Here is a 19,608-nt window from a genome sequence, read left to right as displayed (position 1 = left end):
GGCTGCCCCTGGACTCAATGCAACCCCCAGCATCCTGTGATTCTCTGCTCTCTTTCCAGGCACTACCTGCAGGGAGTTTCAGCTCTCCAGCACACCCATTAACACACACCACACATGCTCTACCCATTTACAGTCACACACCCCCCCCACGGGGAGCAAAAGATTCCTGCAGCTCCTCCCCCCCTCCTCCTCCCACCACTTCTCCTTTAAAACCCTTCCAGCTGAAGCACCCCACCACCCCCAGGCCTGTGTGCACACACAGCAACGTGCAGAGGCTGCAGGTGCTGCAGGCTCAGGTGCAGCCCCAGCACAACTTACAGAGGGAAAAAGCAGCGAGCCAAACCAAAGGTGCAGCCTGGAGATGGTTTCTTCCTCCAGCCTGTACACACACTCCTGCTTCTCAGCAACCTCCACCTGCAACCCAGCTGTGACTGCTGCCCTGCAGTCCTGGGCAAGACCCAGCTAGCACCACGAAGCCTCTGCTGCCCTGCTTCCTGCAGCTGTCTGACACATGCTGAAGAGGAAACTGTCCTACCAGCACCACAGTGTCATTGTATGAAGCATCAAGCTGCCACAGTAGCAAGCTGGGGCCAGGCTCCTTCAATACCTCCATCTAGGAGCTGGATGAAAAGCCAGAGTGCACCTTCAGCAGTGTGCTGGGGACACCCAGCTGGGAGGGGGGGCTGACACCCAGCCAGACCTGCACAGGCTGGGAGGCCTGAGAAGTTCAGCATGGGCAAGTGTAGGCTCCTGTACCTGGGGAGGGACAACATCCCCTACACCAGCACAGCTGAGGGGCTGCCTGCTGGGAAGCAGCTCTGTGGAGGAAGAGCTGGGGGTGCTGGTGGCCAAGGTCACCAGCAGCCAGCCAGGTGCACCTGTGGACAAGGCAGCCTTATTCTGGGGTGCATGAGGAAGAGAGAGGCCAGCAGGTTGAAGGAGGTTCTTCTGCCCCTCTGCTGTGCCCTGGTGAGGCCCCACCTGCTGGACAGTGTCCAGTCCTGGGCTCCTCAGGTCAGGAGAGACAGGGAACTACTAGAGTGTCCAATGGAGGCCACAAAGGTGCTGAGGGGACTGAAGCATCCCTGTGAGGGGGAAAGGCTTGAGAGACTTGGTGCTGTGTGGCATGGAAAAGAGGAGACTGAGATGAGGTCTTCCCAATGCTGCTCAGCACCTAAAGGGTGGAGGTCAGGAGGAGGGGGCTGGGCTCTTCCCAGTGTGCTCACTGACAGGAAAAGGGACAATGGGCACAGCCTGGGACACAGGAGGCTTCCCCTCAACAGGAGGAGAAGCTGCTTTGCTTTGAGGGTGGCAGAGCCCTGGAGCAGGCTGCAGAGTCTCCTTCTCCAGAGGCTTTGAAAACCCACCTGGACACATTGCTGTGCTCTGGCAGGGCTGGGACTGGATCATCTCCAGAGGTCCCTTCCAAGCCCTACCATTTGGGGCAAGTCACAGCAGGCTCAAAAGGAAGATCTGAGCTTTGCTGTGCTTAAATGGGACCTGACCTCCATTACACCCTTCATGAAGAGTTTCCTCAACCTGACAAGGCCCAGGCTCAGCCACCCTGAGTGAGAACCTGGAGATCTTCAGTAGGAAACAAAAGCAAAAAGCAGCCAAAAAGATAAAACTATTGGGCTCTGTTTTGATCAGGTTTTAGGGTGTCAGGAGTGACAGAACCCCACCAAAACCAAGAGGAAACCTTCCAGCTGCCTAAAGGTGGCCCTGCTGTCATACCCCACTGCTGCAGCTCCAGCAGGGTGGCCAGCAGCAGGGGGGCAGGGAGCAGCCCCCTGCACTGGGCACTGCTGAGGCCACACATTGAATACTGGGTTCACTTTTGGGCCCTCATTCCATGGAGGGCATTGAAGGGATGGAGCATGGCCAGAGAAGGGCAACAAAGCTGGAGAAGGGTCTGGAGAGCAGGGCTGGGGAGGAGCAGCTGAGGCAGCTGCTGGCTTGAGAGCAGCACTGGAGAAAAGGCCTTGGGGGTGCTGGGGGAGGAGAAGCTCAGCAGGAGCCAGCAGGGAGCACTTGCAGCCCAGAGAGCCAAGCAGAGCCTGGGCTGCAGCAGCAGAAGTGTGGCCAGCAGGGCCAGGGAGGGGATTCTGCCCCTCTGCTCCACTCTGCTGAGACCACAGCTGCAGCTCTGGGGCCAGCTCTGGAGCCTCTGTGCCAGGAAGGCTCTGGAGGGGCTGGAAGGTGTCCAGAGCAGGGCCAGGAGGAGGAGCAGAGGGCTGGAGCTGCTCTGCTCTGGAGACAGCCTGAGAGAGTTGGGGTTGTGCAGGCTGGAGAGGAGAAGGCTCCCAGGAGACCTTCTGGTGGCCTTCCAGGATCTGCAGGGGGCTCCAAGAAAGCTGGGGAGGGACTTTGGAGGGTGTCAGGGAGGGACAGGACTGGGGGGGATGGAGCAAAAGGAGAAGTGGGGAGATTGAGATTGGCTGTGAGGAAGAAGTTGTTGCCCAGGAGGGTGGTGAGAGCCTGGCACAGGCTGCCCAGGGAGGTGGTGGAAGCCTCCTGCCTGGAGATGTTTGCAGCCAGGCTGGAGGTGGCTGTGAGCAGCCTGCTGTGCTGTGAGGTGTCCCTGCCCATGGCAGGGGTTGGGACTGGCTGAGCCTTGGGGTCCCTTCCAGCCCTGACAATTCCATGATTCCAAGTGAGGTGAGCTGCTCACAAATCCCTCTGGCTATCCAACCCCAGCATTCCAGCCCAGCCCCTGGCAGAGCTGTAAGCAGAGAATCTCCCTCACCTTCACACCATCCCTGCCCTGCAGCAGATGCAAGCTGTCAAGAGCACATTGTGCTGGAAATGGAAATGCCTGAACTTGCTGCTTCTATTCCCAGCCCTTCTTTCTCTGGGCTCACAGCATGAGGGAACAGCACAAAGAAGCAGAGAGAAGGAATCACAACCCTGCTCCCAAAGCTTTGCTCCTGGAGGCAGGCACTACCAACACTTCACACAAATCAGCTGTGAAGAGGACTCTGAGCAAAACAACCCCCAAGCTTCCCATGCCACTGAACTGCCTTCCCTTTCAAATGCAGGCCCACTTTGCTTCCATTCTGCTCTTAACCTGCCTGGGATCTGTTAAAAACATCCCCAAACCCCTGCTTGCAGCTGCACAACCTTCAGCCTGCTCCCAGCAATGCCTGCCAAAGCTGTCAGCAGGACTGGGGGGAAGGAGCACTAGCTGCATGTCCAGGGCTCTGAACAAGACTTAGCCGGCTGAGTGGTCTGCAGCTCGACAGATCACACAGTGCTTTGGGTTGGAAGGGACCTTGAAGATCACAGAATTAACCAGGTTGGAAAAGACCTTCAAGGCCATCAAGCCAACCTCTCACCCAGCACCACCTGATCAGCTAAACCATGGCACTGAGTGCCTCAGCCAGTCTTATCTGAAACACCTCCAGGGATGGGGACTCCACCACCTCCCTGGGCAGCACATCCCCAGGGCCAATCTCTCTTGCTGGGAAGAATTTCTTCCTCACCTCCAGCCCAAACCTCCCCTGGCACAGCTTGAGACTGTGTCCTCTTGTTCTGGTGCTGGGTGCCTGGGGGAAGAGGCCAACCCCCACCTGGCTACAACCTCCTGCAGGTAGCTGTAGAGAGCAACAGCAGCCTCCTCCAGGCTGATGAGCCCCAGCTCCCTCAGGCTCTCCTCAGGTGAGAGCTATTTTAGACCCCTCAGCATCTCAGAGGCCCTGTGCTGGACTCTCTCCAGTAGTTCTTTGTCCTTTTTGAGCTGGGGAGCCCAGATCTGGATACAGCACTCCAAATGTGCAGACTAGAGGACCACACTCCTCTCCTTCCACAGACTCCCTCCACTAGAGCAGACTGCTCAAGATGGACATTCTCAGGTGCAGGCAGAAGTCAGTTCAAGAATGGCTCTCCTGCCCATGGCAGGGGGGCTGGAGTAGCTGATCTCTGATGTCCCTTCCAACCTAAGCCAGTCTGCAATTCTATGATGAAACCAACAGGTTCTGGCACCCCAGAGCATCCCAGCTCCCTTCTGCTGGTCTTGCAGAACCAACCTCCCCTCATTTGTTGAGCATCAGGACAGGAGGCTGCTCAGTGGCTAACTACCCCACCTCAGTGACCTAGCTGCCTGCTCCCCTGGGTCAGGAGAGGGCACAGCTGTGACTGCTCCTTGCTGAAGCACATTTGGAGCGCTTAGGAAAAACCTCAGCTGCAGGGAGCTCCCAAAAGCTGCAGGGAGCAGGGAGCACTCACCCTGGCAGGGTGCTCCTCCCCTCTGCAAGCAGCCTGCTGGGCACCACAGGGTGGGGCTTCGGGTTTGCCACACCCATGGAAAGGAACAGCCCCAGCAACACCCTGCCAGCCAGACACCAGCTCATCGCAGCGCTCCGAGCACTCTCCTGCTACTTACAGCTTATACCTGGCATCTGCCTCGGACTGTACAGCCTCCTCACTGCCCTGTGTGAGCCACAAGTTAGAACCACAGACAGGACCTCAGAGATCATCCAGTCCAATCCCCTGCCAGGGGCTGGGACACCTCTCAGTTACAGTAGGTTGCTGGAAGCCTCATCCAATCTGACCTTCAACACCTCCAGGGAAGAGGTATCCAAAATCACCCTGGGCAGCCTGTGCCAGAGTCTCCCCAGCCTCACACTGAACAACTTCTTCCTCAGCTCCACTCTAACCCTGCTCTGCCTCAGCTCCAAACCCTTCCCCCTTGGCCTGGCTCCAGACCCCCTCAGCAAAAGTCTCTCTGCAGCTTCCTGCAGGATCCCTTCAGGTCCTGGCAGCAGCTCTGAGGTGCCCCTGGAGCCTTCTCCTTTCCAGGCTGCACAGCCCCAGCTCCCTCAGCCTGTGCTCACAGCAGAGCTGCTCCAGCCCTGGGAGCATCCTTGTGGCCTCCTCTGGCCTCACTGCAGCAGCTCTGTGTCCTTCCTCTGCTGGGGACAGCAGAGCTGGAGGCAGGATTAGAGGTGAGGTCTGGGCATAGCAGAGCCCAGGGGCAGAATCCCCTCTGCTGCCCTGCTGCCCACCCTGCTCTGGCTGCAGCCCAGCACATGACACAGCTTTTAACTTCAAGTTTCCCCCATAAATAACAGCCAGTGCTTAAGCACATTTCTCTTTGTTAAGTGGCTCTGCTGAAGCAGTTATTACTTATTTACAGGCCACACAGTAGAACAATGCTAGGTGAAAAAGGATGGCTCCACACCACAGTGCAGTTAGAGAGCAGACAAGGTCATTTACCACAGGTATGTCTCCAGGCACAAGCACTGCCTGCAGTGAAGCCCAAGGGGGAAGCCATGGTCAGAGCACATCACACCGCTCCTTCAGCTCGGGCAGGGACCATCCTGACAGAGGAAGATTTCTGCCCTCTCCCCAAGGCTGGAGCTGTGCTCTGCACTGCACCACTGGCCCTATCAACCACACTGCACCTGAAGCTCCAAGGAGCACTCAGGGCAGAAAGCCTGGAACTGAACTGCAAGAGGCAGCGAGCAGCCTGGCTGCCAGCCAGCACCTGCCGGCTGCAGGACAGCCCTGCGGCAACCTCCCGGCAGGGCAAGCACCGCACTCCAGACAGCATGGGCAGGGGGAGGGCAGGAAGAGAAACACCCCGAGCAGAAATTCAGCTGCTTCTTGCCAGCTGGGCTAGAGCAAAGCTGTGCAGGGATGGGAAATGCTCTTGCCACGACTGCTTGCCAGATGGCCTTCCCTAGGTGTCCTGCTCCCCTCAGAACTCCATGGGTTTGATCCATTCACATCAGAGCACATTCAGGGCTCACACCTTGCTTTACACTACTCCTGGTCATTGTGTGCTGTCAATGCTGCTCTTCCCCTGTGTTCAGCTCCCAACACAGAAGCCTGCACTGAACTACAGCCTGACATCTAGCCAAGCACATCTAGCACAGCAGCTCAGCACCCCTCAGCATGCCCAGCTGAAAGGGAAGCCTGCAGAGTTGGAAGCAGGGGGGAAACAGAAAACACTTCATGTTCTTCAGGGCTGAACACATGGCTCCTGAAAGCAGTGAAGCCACCCTAGACCCACAGACTCCCTCCTCCCCAGCTCATGTGTGAAAACTGCAGATGACTTTTCTCCTTCTCTGCTCTCTTTCACTGCTGCCCCCTGAGTCCCTGCAGCACCGAGGCAGATCCCAGCAGAGAGCTCTTCCACACAAAGGGGCCTCAGCCGAGGCCATGCAAACCCAGGCCTGGCTTTACACCTCCAGGTGTCACCCACACTTCTTCACAGCTTACTTCATAGAGATCCAAGCTGAAGCCAGGCTGTTTCCCAAGCCATGGACCCAATCAGCACAGCCTACCCCTCCAAAGCCACATGTGTAAGACCCAAGGAAGAACGAGATCAGCAAGGTGCTGTCAGCTTGTCACTGCTTTGTTACTGCTTCCTCTGGTGGAGGCCTTTTCCCTGGGTATTTGGCCAGCAACCACAGCATGGTAGGGGTTGGAAGGGACCTCAAGAGATCATCAAGATCACCCAGGGCAGGTCACCCAGAACACATCCAGGAGGGTTTGGGAAGTCTCCAGAGCAGGAGACTCCACAACCTCTCTGGACAGCCTGCTCCAGGGCTCAGCAGCCTCCCAGGGACAGTTTTCCCTCCTCTGCTCCAGCCTGCCCCCAGTGCTGTCCTTGGGCATCCCTGAGCAATGAGGGCAGACTTCAGGCTCCTCTGCTGCTCTGACAGGGCCTGGAGCCCCAGCTCCCTCAGCTGTCCTCAGGGGGAGATGCTGCACTGCCTGCAGCAGCTTCGTGGCTCTGTGCTGGACTCTCTAGCAGTTGCCTGTGGCAGAATCCCTCTGGCAGGGTGGATTTCAGAGATGCCCACTGGAAGGGCATCCTTCCCACAAAACTTCAAGTCTCCTTCAGAGCTCAGGAGTGTGCTTAGTGATCCTCACCTAAGCAGCAGAATAGACTTGCTCTAGAAGACCTGCCAGAAGTTCCAATTGAAAGAGCAAGTGAGAGCTCTGAAATGGAGTCAAGAGTGGTGAGGCAGCATGAGGAAGGAATTTGACTTTCCATTACTGGAAGTTAGACAGAAATGGCAGGATTTGGAGCAGTGAATCCTGCTGGGATAGACTGCTCACCAACTCTCTATCTCTTCAGAAACAACCTATGTGGAAGCTACTAATCACAGCATGTCAGAAAACTGGTACAAACCCAGCTTGGTACTGTTCATCTCCAACCCCATCCCACCCAAACTCATCCCTGCCAATTAAATGCAGTCCCTAAGAGAAACCACAGGCAAAACAACAGCCCCTCATCACTTCCAAGAGTTTCTGACCCTCTCTTATACCTGGTGGCACTTTCACTGACAGCTTGAAAACCTCACCCTTCCACTTGTGCAGGTGGCTGGAAAGCACATTTGCAAGGCCTTCAGAACAATGAATACTGAAGCTAATCCTCTTGCCTGGCTTCACTAAGATGCTTCTTTGGTCTCATGTGACCAATGCTGCTGTGGAGGCACATTCAGTCACAGGCTGAGAGACCTGGGGCTAGTTAGCCTAGAGAAGACTGAGAGGGGATCTCATTAATGTCTCTAAGTATCTGAGGGGTGGGTGTCAAGAGGATGGAACCAACCTCTTTTCAGGGATACCCAGGGATAGGACAAGGGGCAATGGACAAACTCAATCACAGGAAATTCCATCTCAACATGAGGAGAAGCTGCTTTGGTGTGAGGCTGCTGAGCCCTGGAGCAGGCTGCCCAGAGAGGCTGTGGAGTCTCCTGCTCTGGAGCCTTTCCAGCCCCACCTGGATGTGTTCTGTGTGCCCTGCCCTGGGTGCCCCTGCTTTGGCAAGGGGGGGTTGGACTCAATCTTCTGAATATCAGTCTATGATACACTCACGGTGTGCCACAAAGGCACCAGAAAGAAACAATCCCCTCCTCAAGATAAAGATGCAAACTACAATGGTGCCATTTTTTAGCAACACACTGCAGTCTGTTCCTGAGCTGTTACTTGCTGTGCATTGAGAAAAAGGAGAAAAGAAAAATAAAGCTTGCCCAAGCCTTGTAAAACAGAGACTGGGCCTCAGAAAACACCCAGCATGGATCCTTGCCAGCAGAAGCAGCCCAGGATTGAGTTAACTGCTCTGGATTTTTAGAAGTGAAGAGCCTGGTTTCTGATGAATTGGGGAACTTATCCTCTGCCCAGGAGTGACAGAAGGGCAGAGCAGGTGAGAGGAGTTGAGCTGATGTGCTCTTTGCAGCTTCAGCAGATTTGCCTCTGAATTCCAGGTCAGTGCCCTTGAAGTGAGTATAAAACTGGAAAATCTGCACAAGAAACTGCTAGCAGGAGACTGCTGTGGGCTTTTCCCTTCTGCCTGATAACAGTGTCTGCTGGTGACTATACCTACCCAGCTACCAAGCACCTCCCAAAGCTTGCTCTAGCCTCCTTTCCTGCCAACAGAAGGACAGTGCATGCACAGTTGAGCCCTACTTTTCTTTCTCATCAGAAACTTCTCACAGTGCCTGAGATGGAAGAGCCCAGCTCAACTGACAAGGCAGCCTGCTAACTTGGCTCAGGCTGTTAGACAGCACACAGCTTTACATCATGTGCAGCCAGGAAAGGAACAGCCCCAGTGCTGAACTCCATGAATACCTGAATGCATTTCTGCCTCAAGCAGGGGAGAGGGATGGACTGCACAGGTCTTCCAAAGCTATCTTCTGCAGTCTGCCTGCACTGTGGCTCCCAGGACACATCAAGGGCTTGACATTGGATCAGGTCTTCATCACCTAACTCTGGAATCCATCCTAGCTTCATCCTAAGAAATCACTGTCTTCTAGGCACTGTGGCAGTCTCCTGGCACCTGCCAGTGTCAGACTTCCTCACTTCCTTGAGGAAAGCCATGTCTCTAAGTAAAAAAAGTGCAAAGCCTTTTCAGATTCACTGTAGAAGCAGCACCTGGACACAGCTGAGTTCCCAGGAGAGGAATAAATTAACAGATCCTTGAGTGGATCTTTCTTGGAAGGTTTAAGCACCTCCAATGCCCACCCTCTAAACATGTAGGTAGAAGTCACATTCTTCTAACTACAACTCCTAAGGTTCCAGACTAGCTTTAGGCACTAAAGAGCCCAAGTCTACAGATGCACCAACTCAAGAGAAAACTTTTTCTCCCCAGGCCTATGTGAGTTCAGAGGAGGCCACAAAGATGATTAGGGACCTGGAGATGACTCCTGTGAGGACAGGCTGAGGGCGCCAGGATGGTTCAGCCTGAAGAGGAGAAGACCTAACAGCAGCCTGCCAGTACCTGAAGGAGGCCACAGGGAGGCTGCAGAGAGGCCTGCAGTGACAGGATGAGGGACAATGGCTTCAAACTAGAGCAGGTTTAGATTGGATGCCAGGAACAAGTTCTGCACCATGAGGCTGGTAGAACACCAGAACAGGTTGCCCAGGGAAGTAGCTGTGCCCCCATCCCTGGAGATATTCAAGGTCAGGCTGGACAGAGCTCTGGGCAACCTGATCCAGCAGAGGATGTCCCAGCTGAGTGCAGGGGTTGGGCTGGATGACCTTTGTAGGTCCCTCCCAACCCAGATTACTCTATGAAAATGCACTGTTACCTCTCCTTTACTCTGTCTACACTCATCCAAGAGCCACATGAACTGTTCTGTCTCCAAGCATGCTGCAGGAAGAACCTCTCCAGCTCCCAGGCTGCAGCACCCTGGCAGCACAGAGAGCAAAGCTCACCTTTACATCCAAGTTTGTCTTTAATCCAGCAAGCCTTCAGCTGTGAATCAGAGTGCACTGGCTGACAGGTCACATGCTCCTGGCTGCTCTGCTTTTAGAGGAAGTTAGGCTCTTTATTGCAAGACAATCTAAATGCCAATAAAAACAGATGCAGATCAGGTCTGAACAGCCTCCCTGACTGCACTCAAGAGCACTGCCATACAGTATCAGAAGATAGCAGCACAGCCATCAGAAAGAGAGCAAGAAGTGTTTAGATGAGCAAGAGAGCAGAGGTAAAGAGAAGTAAGTTTTGGGGTACTGCAAGACAGAGGTGCAACCACATTTATCCAAAAGTTAATGACACCCTTGAAACATTCCAATCACCTGACACAAGCACACCCCTCTGAACTATGCAACCTGCCTGCCGGGCGAGGGAAAAGCAGCACCCTAGGAGGCCAACCCCTTCAGTTCTGCTCTCGGCACAGGGCCTGTGCTGGTGACCACCACAGGCAGGCTCTAACATCTCTCTTGCAAGCCCCATGCAGAAATGCTGTGTGTGAGCTCAACAGGGTTCCTTGGAAACAGGGCCCACTGGACAAGCTCCTCACTGTGAGAGCTCAAAGCACTGCAACATTGCTAACACAAGGAACACCGCTCCAGTGACACTACTGACCCAACACTCCCACCTGACGCTCTAACTCACTGCACACTGCTCTCCTCACTGTGCTCACATAGCTCCACCAACCTTCCATTTTGCCCTCTCACAGAACCATACAACAGTCTGGGCTGGAAGGGACCTCCAGAGCTCATCCAGCCCAACCCCCTGCACTCAGCTGGGACATCCTCCACTGGATCAGGTTGCCCAGAGCCCTGTCCAGCCTCTCCTGGAATAGCTCCAGGGATGGAGCCTCAGCCACCTCCCTGGGCAACCTGTTCCAGTGTTCCAGCAGCCTCATGGTGCAAAACTTATTCCTAACATCTAATCTAAATCTTCTTTTTAATTTCAAACCTTGCTCCTCATGCCATCACCACAGGCCTTTGGAAACAGTCCCTCTGCAGCCTTCTTGTATTCCCCCTTCAGGTACTGGAAGGCTGCTCTAAGGTCTCCCCAGAGCTTTTCTCTCCTCCAGGCTGAACAGCCCCACCTTGGATTCTATGCAAAATGCCATCCTTTGGGAGCATGGTGCTCAGCTTCAGGGCACTCCTGTGAAGCTTTCACTAAACACTTCCATTTTATTGGATGGCCTTTGACATTTAGCAGCTGGGTAAGTCAGCATCACACAGCTGCATCAAGTGGAGGCTTTCCAGAGGAGTGAGGGAAATGAAGGTGTTTAGGAAGTTGTTTGCACAGGCAAGAATTGTTAGGTATGGAAGTTGGTTTTGTGAGGGACACAAGACAGGTCAAATAGGACACAACCACCATGCACACAGATGGCTCTGTAACTACTCCTAAGGCAACAGATAATGCTACCTTTGGGCCTTCCATTGCTGCCAGGGGACTCCAAGCCTGACTCCAAGCTCTCCAAAATAACTCTCTGTGACTTTCTGTAATTTTCCATGTTTGGATATTTTTTGGTGGTGGTGGTTTGGGCTTTTTTAAGGGAACCTGATGCTTCCTAAAATGAAAGGCCTTAAAATAGTCCCAAACAGCCTCTGTCATGCTTTGGTGCTAAACTGCCAAAGTCCTCTTTCTGGAGTGTGGGAATTCCATAATCCAGTATCCCTGCATGTCTTGTGCAATGAAATGGGAGGGGAAATAGAAGATCACAACAGAACTGAAAGCATCAAACCTCCAACACCACCTCCTTGGGCAGTTCAGTTTCCAGCTGTTACAGTCAATAAAATGCTTCCCTCAACAGACTGCACAAGGAGGGCTCTGACACTACAGACACCTCCCCACTGTGCTCATTTTAATGTAACTTATAGGAATACTCAGATTCTTCTGTGATGCAGGAAGAGCTTTTCTCAATCAATCACCATGCCTTTAACCTCACACTGCACAAAAGCAGGGACATTTATCAGCACTGGATGGGCCTCACTGAGTCATTCAACCACCTTAAAGAAAACACACACACCCCCACCCCCTCCAAAAGAAGCAACCCTTACACCTCAAACTCCCACACTCCTCCAGACCAAGGGGTTGGTTGGTTTGGGGGTTTTAATTAAAACACACACACGCACCCCCCCCCAAATGTGTATTCTGACTCTTCTTTTATTAAGAGTCAGCAGAATCATTTTGCCACAAATTCTATTTCTTTGCATTTGAAGACCTTCAGGACTTGTGCAACAGTCTCCATTGAAAATGTCACCAAGGGGCAAAAAAGATGCATGTAGTGTGCAGCTACCTGGCACTCAAAAACGCTCTACAGCTGTACGTTGAGGAGGCTGGGTTGAAACAGCCCCAGCTGTGCAACTGAGGAGGCCATTACAGAAAGCTCATTGCTAGAAAAATGCAAAACAGGACCTGAAGTAATATTTCAAGGTCTTTTTGTGCTGATAGGGGCAGCTACAGAAAACAGGAGAGGAACACACTCAGCAGCTCTAAAATGAAGACATTCTCAAACTTGGACTTTAAGATAAAATCCTCTGAATGCAAAGACACCAAAAACCCTCAAGAGATGTCCAAAAAGCAGCGAAGGCTAAAGCTCTGAAGCTTTTAGCACAACCTTTCTGCAGGGTGTCACAATGCAACACTAACCCTGACACGGTAATGGGACAAGGAGGCTGAGGAAATGTGGCTCCCGTCCTCCTGCATCAACGTAAAGTCAAAGGCTGAGGGAAACGTAACCTGTTTCAGAAAGTCTGCAGATTAGTAGGGATCAGAGAGGAAACCAAACCGTGGTATTGCAATCAGTCTAAAATGTTGCTGAAACATCAGTGCTACTCTTGAAAATACCTGACCCAGAAACTGGGTCTGAAACCTCCTGAACTGTGTACTGCACATCTCTCTCTCACACACAGTCTCCTGCGTGGTTTGAACTGAAAAAGCTTCCAAAGTCACACAGGTATGGCTAGCCCAGAGGAGAAAGCTCACAGCTGGCTGAGCTAACAGGGTCTGGACAAGCAAACAATCAACACTAAAACGTGGTCGGCTCCCTCAGCTTTGACACAGACCTCTGACCAAGCTTTGATGAGCTTGCCCAGCAGAACGAGAACCAAGAGGCAGAGGTATTCCAACTTTCCTATGAAAATCAGTGACCTACAAGCTTGTTTATTTCCTAAGCAGTTAGCCGGAACACACAGAAGTGCCACCAGGCCTCACTCCCTGCCGAAGAGACGGACACGGTTCTGGCAGGCGGCCGCCGTGCTCTGCCGCTCCTGGGCCTCACTTCTAGCACCTTTCCATTAACGCAAGCTCTTAGAGGAGCCCAGGCCCAGCACCGAGTGCAGCCTGGTGGGGAAGCCCTGCAAGGAGGTTCTCTTTGCCAGCGAGCCTGAGATGTCATTTACAGCACACCCACACGCCCTGCGATTAACTTCATTTCGTCTTTAATCGGTTTTAGAAGCTCTTACGTGCTCCTGTATGCAGAGTGGCCAGCCCTGAACAAAGAGGGGAAAGAGTGAGGGAGGCAGGGGGAACCCTTCGCCTCCGAGGGGCTGGCTGCGGGTACGCGGCCCCCCAGCCGCCGCCGCCGGGACACGCCGAGGGAGCGGGGCCCCTCCAGGGCCTCCCTTCGCCTCAGAGCACCCCCAGCCCGGCAACGGCTCCGGGCCGCGCTCCTCCCGAGGCCGAAGGAGGCCTCTCCGCGGCCAGGCCGCGCCAGCCGCCCCTCGTCGCCCACCCGCCGTCCCCCGGCCCCTGCGCTCCGGCGGCGGCCTCCAGCCGGCGGGGCCGCAAGCGCCGCTTCCGGAGCCGGGGCCGAGCCCAGGCCCGCGGCCTCCATTTTGGGTCCGGCGCGGCGCTCACCTGCATACCGGGCACTTGCACCGCCACGGGCGAGTGGGCCATGGCGGGCTGCGGCGGCCGGGCGCCGCCCGCTGCTCCTCTCTCGGCCTCCCTGCTCCTGGGCGGCGGCGACGGGGCCTGGAAGGACAAAGCGGCGGGGAGGCGGCTTTAGCGCGGGCCGCGCTCCCTCCTTCCCACGCCGCGGCCCGCCCTGCCCGGCAACCCCCGCCCGCCGCCGGCTCACCTCGGGGCCGCGGCCGAGCTGCGCGACGCGGGCGGGAAGGGGGAGTCCCTAGCACCGCTCTGCCATGCCCGCCGGGCTCCTAGCAGCGGCCCCGCCGGCTAGCGCCGCTCGCCCTGCCCATTCCCCCCCTGCCCGGTGCCTGCGCGGACGTGGCTGCTCTGGGCACTGCGGCAGCGTGCGGAGCGGCGGCTCTCGGGACGGCCGGGGCTGGGCTCAAAGCGCCATGTCAGGCTCCGGCAGCAGGAGGAGACGTCGGCGGCTCCTGTGCGGCGGCTTCTTCCGTCTCGGCTCCGGCCTTGTGGGGCGGAGCCGCCGCCGCACGGGCCCCGGCGTCACTGCCTCCCCCGCCTCCTGCCTGCCTCGGGCCGCCCGCGGCGGGTGGGCAGGGACCGGGGCGGGGGCGGGGCCGGGGGGCGGGGCGAGGGCGGGCCCCGAGCGGCGGCGGCGGCCCCTGGGCGTGGGGCCGGGCCGGGCGCTGCGCGGCGCCGCGGGCCCGTCGGGCGCTGTCGCTGCAGCCCGGGCGCCTCGGGGGCTGTCACGCTGCTCTTGAACCCCTTCAGGCCCTGCCTCGGGGTCCCGGCCTCCCACACACGTGCTGTGCACACGGCCTCGGCCCCTTGTACCCCAGCAGTCTGTCACCACCCTGCCTGCACCCCTGGCTCCCATTCTCCGGGGACCCAGGAGCGCAGATAATCGAGCGGGTATTTGGGGCTTGTTTGCTTTCGTGACACCGAGAAGCGGTGCCTTAGGAAGCTGCCGGCAGCCAGCCGTGTGAGCAAGTCCGACGTGGCTGTGGAGGCTCAGCTCGCAGCCGGGGGGGGGCTGGATGAAGGATTTCGCCACCCCTCCACCAGCCCTCCCCCAGCTGTTGCAGGGCTCTCCCGACGCAGGCTTCTGCTTCTGTCCCTCACCACCACCTTCTTCCCTAGTGGGCTGGGGTGGGCTGCCAGGGGGAGGGGAGAAAAATCGTAAGAGTCACAGGATGGGTTGGGTTGGAAGGGACCTTTAAAGGTCATCTGTAGAGTTCAACTCCCCTGTAGCGAGCAGGGACATCTTCAGCTAGATGGAGTTGCTCAAAGCCCTGCCCAACCTGACCTGGAATGCTCTCAGGGGTATAACTACCAGGGCCTGGGGAGCAGAAAATAACAGTGTTTTTGGGTGACATTTTCCCCATTCATACATGAGTCACCTAGGAGTGTGCATGATTCACATTCCTGTGCACGGAGGCTTTGCCAGTTACCCAGGCAAAGCTAAACCAAACAGCTTTTATGGTACTGGTCTTTCCCTCACCCCTCTGAGCAAGAATCACAGAGACATTCAGATTGGACAAGACCCTCAGGATCACCAAGTCCAACCCATGACCCTGCTCTACAAGGTTCACCCCAAGCACCACATCCAAACTACCTTTAAACACATCCAGGGCTGGTGACTCAACCACCTCCCATCAAATGGACCTCGCTCCCCATGGGCCCAGCAAATACCCTGCTGTGTTTGCAAGGGCTTCACGGAACCACTGAATCACCTGGCTTGGAAAAGACCTTTAAGATAGAATCACAGAATTGCCTGGTTGGAAAAGACCTTAAGACCTTAAGGCCAACCATAACATCTCCCTGCAACACAGCTGTTAGACCATGTCCCTGAGTTCCTTATCCAAACAGCTATGAAACACCTCCAGAGATGGTGACTCCACCACCTCCCTGGGAAGCCTGCCCCAGTGCCCAACGACCCTAACATCTACCTAACCCTCCCCTGGTGTGATTGGAGGCCATTTCCTCTCATCTATCACCTGTAACCTGGGAGATGAGCCCAGCCCCCACCTGTCTCCAACCTCTTTTCAGGGAGCTGTAGAGAGGAATGAGGTCTCCCCTCAGCCTACCCTTCACAGAATCACAGAATTAACCAGGTTGGAAAAGACCTCAGAGTTCATCAAGTCCAACCTATCCCCCAGCACCATCTGATCAACTCAACCATGGCACCAAGGGCCTCAGCCAGGCTCTGCCTAAACACCTCCAGGGATGGGGACTCCACCACCTCCCTGGGCAGCACATCCCAATGGCCAATCTCTCTTGCTGGGAAGAATTTCTTCCTCACTTCCAGCCAAAACCTCCCCTGGCACAGCTTGAGACTGTGTCCTCTCCTTCTGTCATTGTGTGCCTGGGAGAAGAGCCCAACCCCCACCTGGCTACAACCTCCCTGCAGGGAGTTGCACAGAGCAAGAAGGTCTCCCCCTGAGCCTCCTCTTCTCCAGGCTAAGCAACCCCAGCTCGCTCAGCCTCTCCTCACAGGGCTGTGCTCCAGACCCCTCCCCAGCTTTGTTGCCCTTCTCTGGACACCTTCCAGCAGCTCAACATCTTTCCTAACCTGAGTAGCCCAGAACTGGACACAGGACTCCAGGTGTGGCCTCAGCAGTGCTGAGCACAGGGCAGAATGACTTCCTTGCTCCTGCTGGCCACACTGTTCCTGATGCAGGTCGGACTGAACAACCCCAGTTCCCTCAGCTGCTCCTCATAGGAAATGTTTTCAAGAGGGGTCTTGAGAGTGTGAAGTCCAACCATTATCTAAGTCAGATTCACAGTTTATATGTCTAAAAGCCAAAAGAACAGAAAGCAAGCTGGAGATGTTGGCTTGCTGGCCATAGCTGAGCTGTCCTGCCTGGCTCAGAAAGGATGTGTCAGAAGACAGTCTTCCTCCCTTGCAACTCAGAGAAGCACTGCGCTGTGGCAGTGAGCACAAAACGTCTCTGTTCAAGGTAAGGTTGTGTTAGAAGGGACTAAAGCCAAACGTTTCAAAGCCAGGCAGTCTCCATCCTTAACTCACTGTGGTTTTGTCCAAAACCCAAACTCACAGTGGTGTTAGTTAAGGACAGGCTTGTGGCTCATGCTGGAATAGGATTTTTTCCCCCCACATGCCAGTTTGTTAAGCCTTTACTGTTACTAAAATGTTTACTTTCTTCTGTACCCTTTAAAACATAACTAGACTTCTGTGTGCTACTTCTGTGCCTGACTTACCCAAGAGCCCAGAAGGAGTTCATTTGGATGGGTGGAATTTTTCAGGTCAGTATTTTCTGCAAGTTTAGACCATAGCCTTGAAGTTTTAAAAGGGGGTTTTATTAATAAACCTCTGGGAGGGAAGAAAGGGGGATTTCTGCTGGCAAAAAGCTTGCTCAGTTCTTGTGCAGTGTTACAGCCAATAAATGAATGAGCATCCACTCATGGAACTCCTGCACCCTGCCCAGTTCATTCTCATCTATCACAGAACCATAGAGTCACAGAATGGTTTGGATTGGAAGGGACCTCCAAAGCGCATCCAGCCCAACACCCCAGCAGTCAGCAGGGACATCCTCCACTAGATCAGGTAGCCCAGAGCCCTGTCCAGGCACACCTAGACTATCTCCAGGGATGGAGCCTCAACCACCTCCCTGGGCAACCTGTTCCAGTGTTCCACCGCCCTCATGGTGCAGAAGTTAGAATAGAATAGAATAGAATTAACCAGGTTGGAAAAGACCTCAGAGATCATCAAGTCCAACCTATCACCCAGCACCATCTGATCAGCTAAACCATGGCACCAAGGGCCTCAGCCAGGCTCTTCCTAAACACCTCCAGGGATGGGGACTCCACCACCTCCCTGGGCATCACATTCCCATGGCCAATCTCTCTTGCTGGGAAGAACTTTCTCTTCACCTCCAGCCTAAACCTCCCCTGGCACAGCTTGAGACTGTGTCCTCTTGTTCTGCTGCTGGGTGCCTGGGAGAAGAGACCAACCCCCACCTGGCTACAACCTCCCTGCAGGGAGCTGTAGAGAGCAATGAGGTCTCCCCTGAGCCTCCTCTTCTGCAGGCTAAGCAACCCCAGCTCCCTCAGCCTCTCCTCACAGGGCTGTGCTCCAGACCCCTCCCCAGCTTTGTTGCCCTTCTCTGGACACCTTCCAGCAGCTCAACCTCTTTCCTGACCTGAGGAGCCCAGAACTGGACACAGGACTCAAGGTGTGGCCTGAGCAGTGCTGAGCACAGGGCAGAATGACCTCCCTGCTCCTGCTGGCCACACTGTTCCTGATGCAGGCCAGGATGCCATTGGCCCTCTTGGCCCCCTGGGCACACTGCAGGCTCCTGTTCAGCTGCTGTCCACCAGCACCCCCAGGTCCCCCTCTGCCTGGCTGCTCTCAGCCACTCTGCCCCCAGCCTGTAGCACTGCCTGGGGTTGCTGTGGCCAAAGTGCAGCCCCTGGCACTTGGCTGTGTTCAGTCTCCTGCCCTTGGCCTCTGCCCATCTGCCCAGCCTGGCAAGGTCCCTCTGCAGAGCAGAGGGACAGACCAACAGACTAACAGACCAACTCCTGCCCCCAGCCTGGTGTCAGCTGCAAACTCCCTGCTGATGGACTCAATCCTCTCCTCCAGGTCATCAATGAAGATATTGAAGAGGCTGAGGCCCACATCCTCACATCCAGTCTTAATCTGCTCTACTCTAATTTGAAGCCACTGTCCCTCAACCTATCATGGCAGGCCCTTGTAAAAAGTCTCTCCCATCCTTCCTGTAGCCCCTTCAGATAGTGGCAGGCTGCTATTAGGTCTCCCCAGAGCTGAACATCCCCAGCCCCCTCAGCCTGTCCTTGTAGCAGAGGTGTTCCAACCCCCCTGATCATTTTCATGGCCTCCTCTGTACCCATTCCATCAGGCCCAGGTCCTTCCTGCATTGAGGGCTCCAGAGCTGACACACTTAAATCACCTCTCAGCTTACTTTTTAATGCTCTTTGGAGTATGACCCCTGAAAACATCCTGAGCAATGAAACAGGAGCATTTTTGTTTCACTCTGCTAATGCATCAGCTTCCCTCTGCTCCTCTTCTGTCCCTGAGGCTCTGCCTTTCTTTTTCTGTCCATTTGGTACCTTGATTTTTCTCCCCAGATCCTGCTAACTGCTTACCTCAGGCTTGTCTGCACTTTATAGTCGCCCTCAGGTATTTAGTCTCAAGGCACCTGACTGCTGTGTATCAGGGGAGTGCTAATTGCCAATCCACTCCTCCTGGTTTGGGACCAAATGCTGCTGGCTTTTGATTTTATGTATATCTGACTTGCAGGCAGCCTTAATATCCCATGGAAGGGACTCCTGCAAGTGTGTGGAACAGAGTGAGAGCAGAGCAATGGCTATGCATGTGATAAGGTGTTCTCCAGTAATTATCATAAAGACATAGAATGGGTTGGGTTGGAAGGGACCTTGAAGACCATCTGGTTCCAGCCCCCTGCCATGGGCAAGGACCCCTCCCACCAGCACAGGCTGCTCAGGGCCTCATCCAGCCTGGCCTGAAACACCTCCAGGCAGGAGGCAGCCACAGCCTCCCTGGGCAGCCTGTGCCAGAGTCTCCCCAGCCTCACTCTCAACAATTCCTTCCTCATCTCCAGTCTCAGTCTCCCCTCTCCCAGCTCAAAGCCATTGTTCCTCAGCCTGGCACTCCCAGCCCTTGTCACAAGTCCCTCCCCAGCTCTCCTGGAGCCCTTCAGGTCCTGGCAGGCTGCTCTGAGGTCTCCCTGGAGTCTTCTCCAGGCTGCACAGCCCCAACTCTCCCAGCCTGGCCCCACAGGGGAGGTTCTGCAGCCTCTGAGCATCTTGGTGGCCTCCTCTGGAGCCTCTCCAGCAGCTCCAGGTCCTTCTTGTGCTGGGGGCCCAGAGCTGGAGGCAGTGCTGCAGGTGGGGGCTGAGCAGAGCAGAGCAGAGGGGCAGAATCCCCTCCCTGTGCTGCTGCTCTCCCTGCTCTGCCTGCAGCTCAGCACACAGCTGGCTCTGGGCTGCCAGGGACCACTGCTGGCTCCTAGGGACATTGTCACCACCTGACACCCCCAAGG

At 55.3% G+C, this 19,608-nt stretch overlaps 1 protein-coding gene across 1 annotated transcript in view; it reads right to left on the bottom strand.

The window, feature by feature from the left end:
* Positions 1–14,135, bottom strand: part of STK26 (serine/threonine kinase 26) — a 39,331-nt gene extending 25,196 nt beyond the window's left edge. Inside the window, exons 1-2 of the mRNA XM_054169673.1 lie at positions 13,776–14,135; positions 13,553–13,669 (exon numbers count right to left, since the gene is read on the bottom strand). Coding sequence (XP_054025648.1) covers positions 13,553–13,594 — 42 coding nt within the window. The 5' untranslated portion in view covers positions 13,595–13,669; positions 13,776–14,135. The remainder of the gene's footprint in view (positions 1–13,552; positions 13,670–13,775) is intronic.
* Positions 14,136–19,608: the final 5,473 nt, after the last annotated feature.

Source organism: Dryobates pubescens, chromosome 18, assembly GCF_014839835.1.
Source record: "Dryobates pubescens isolate bDryPub1 chromosome 18, bDryPub1.pri, whole genome shotgun sequence".
Lineage (NCBI taxonomy): Eukaryota > Metazoa > Chordata > Aves > Piciformes > Picidae > Dryobates > Dryobates pubescens.
This window is presented reverse-complemented; position numbering and strand designations above follow the sequence as displayed.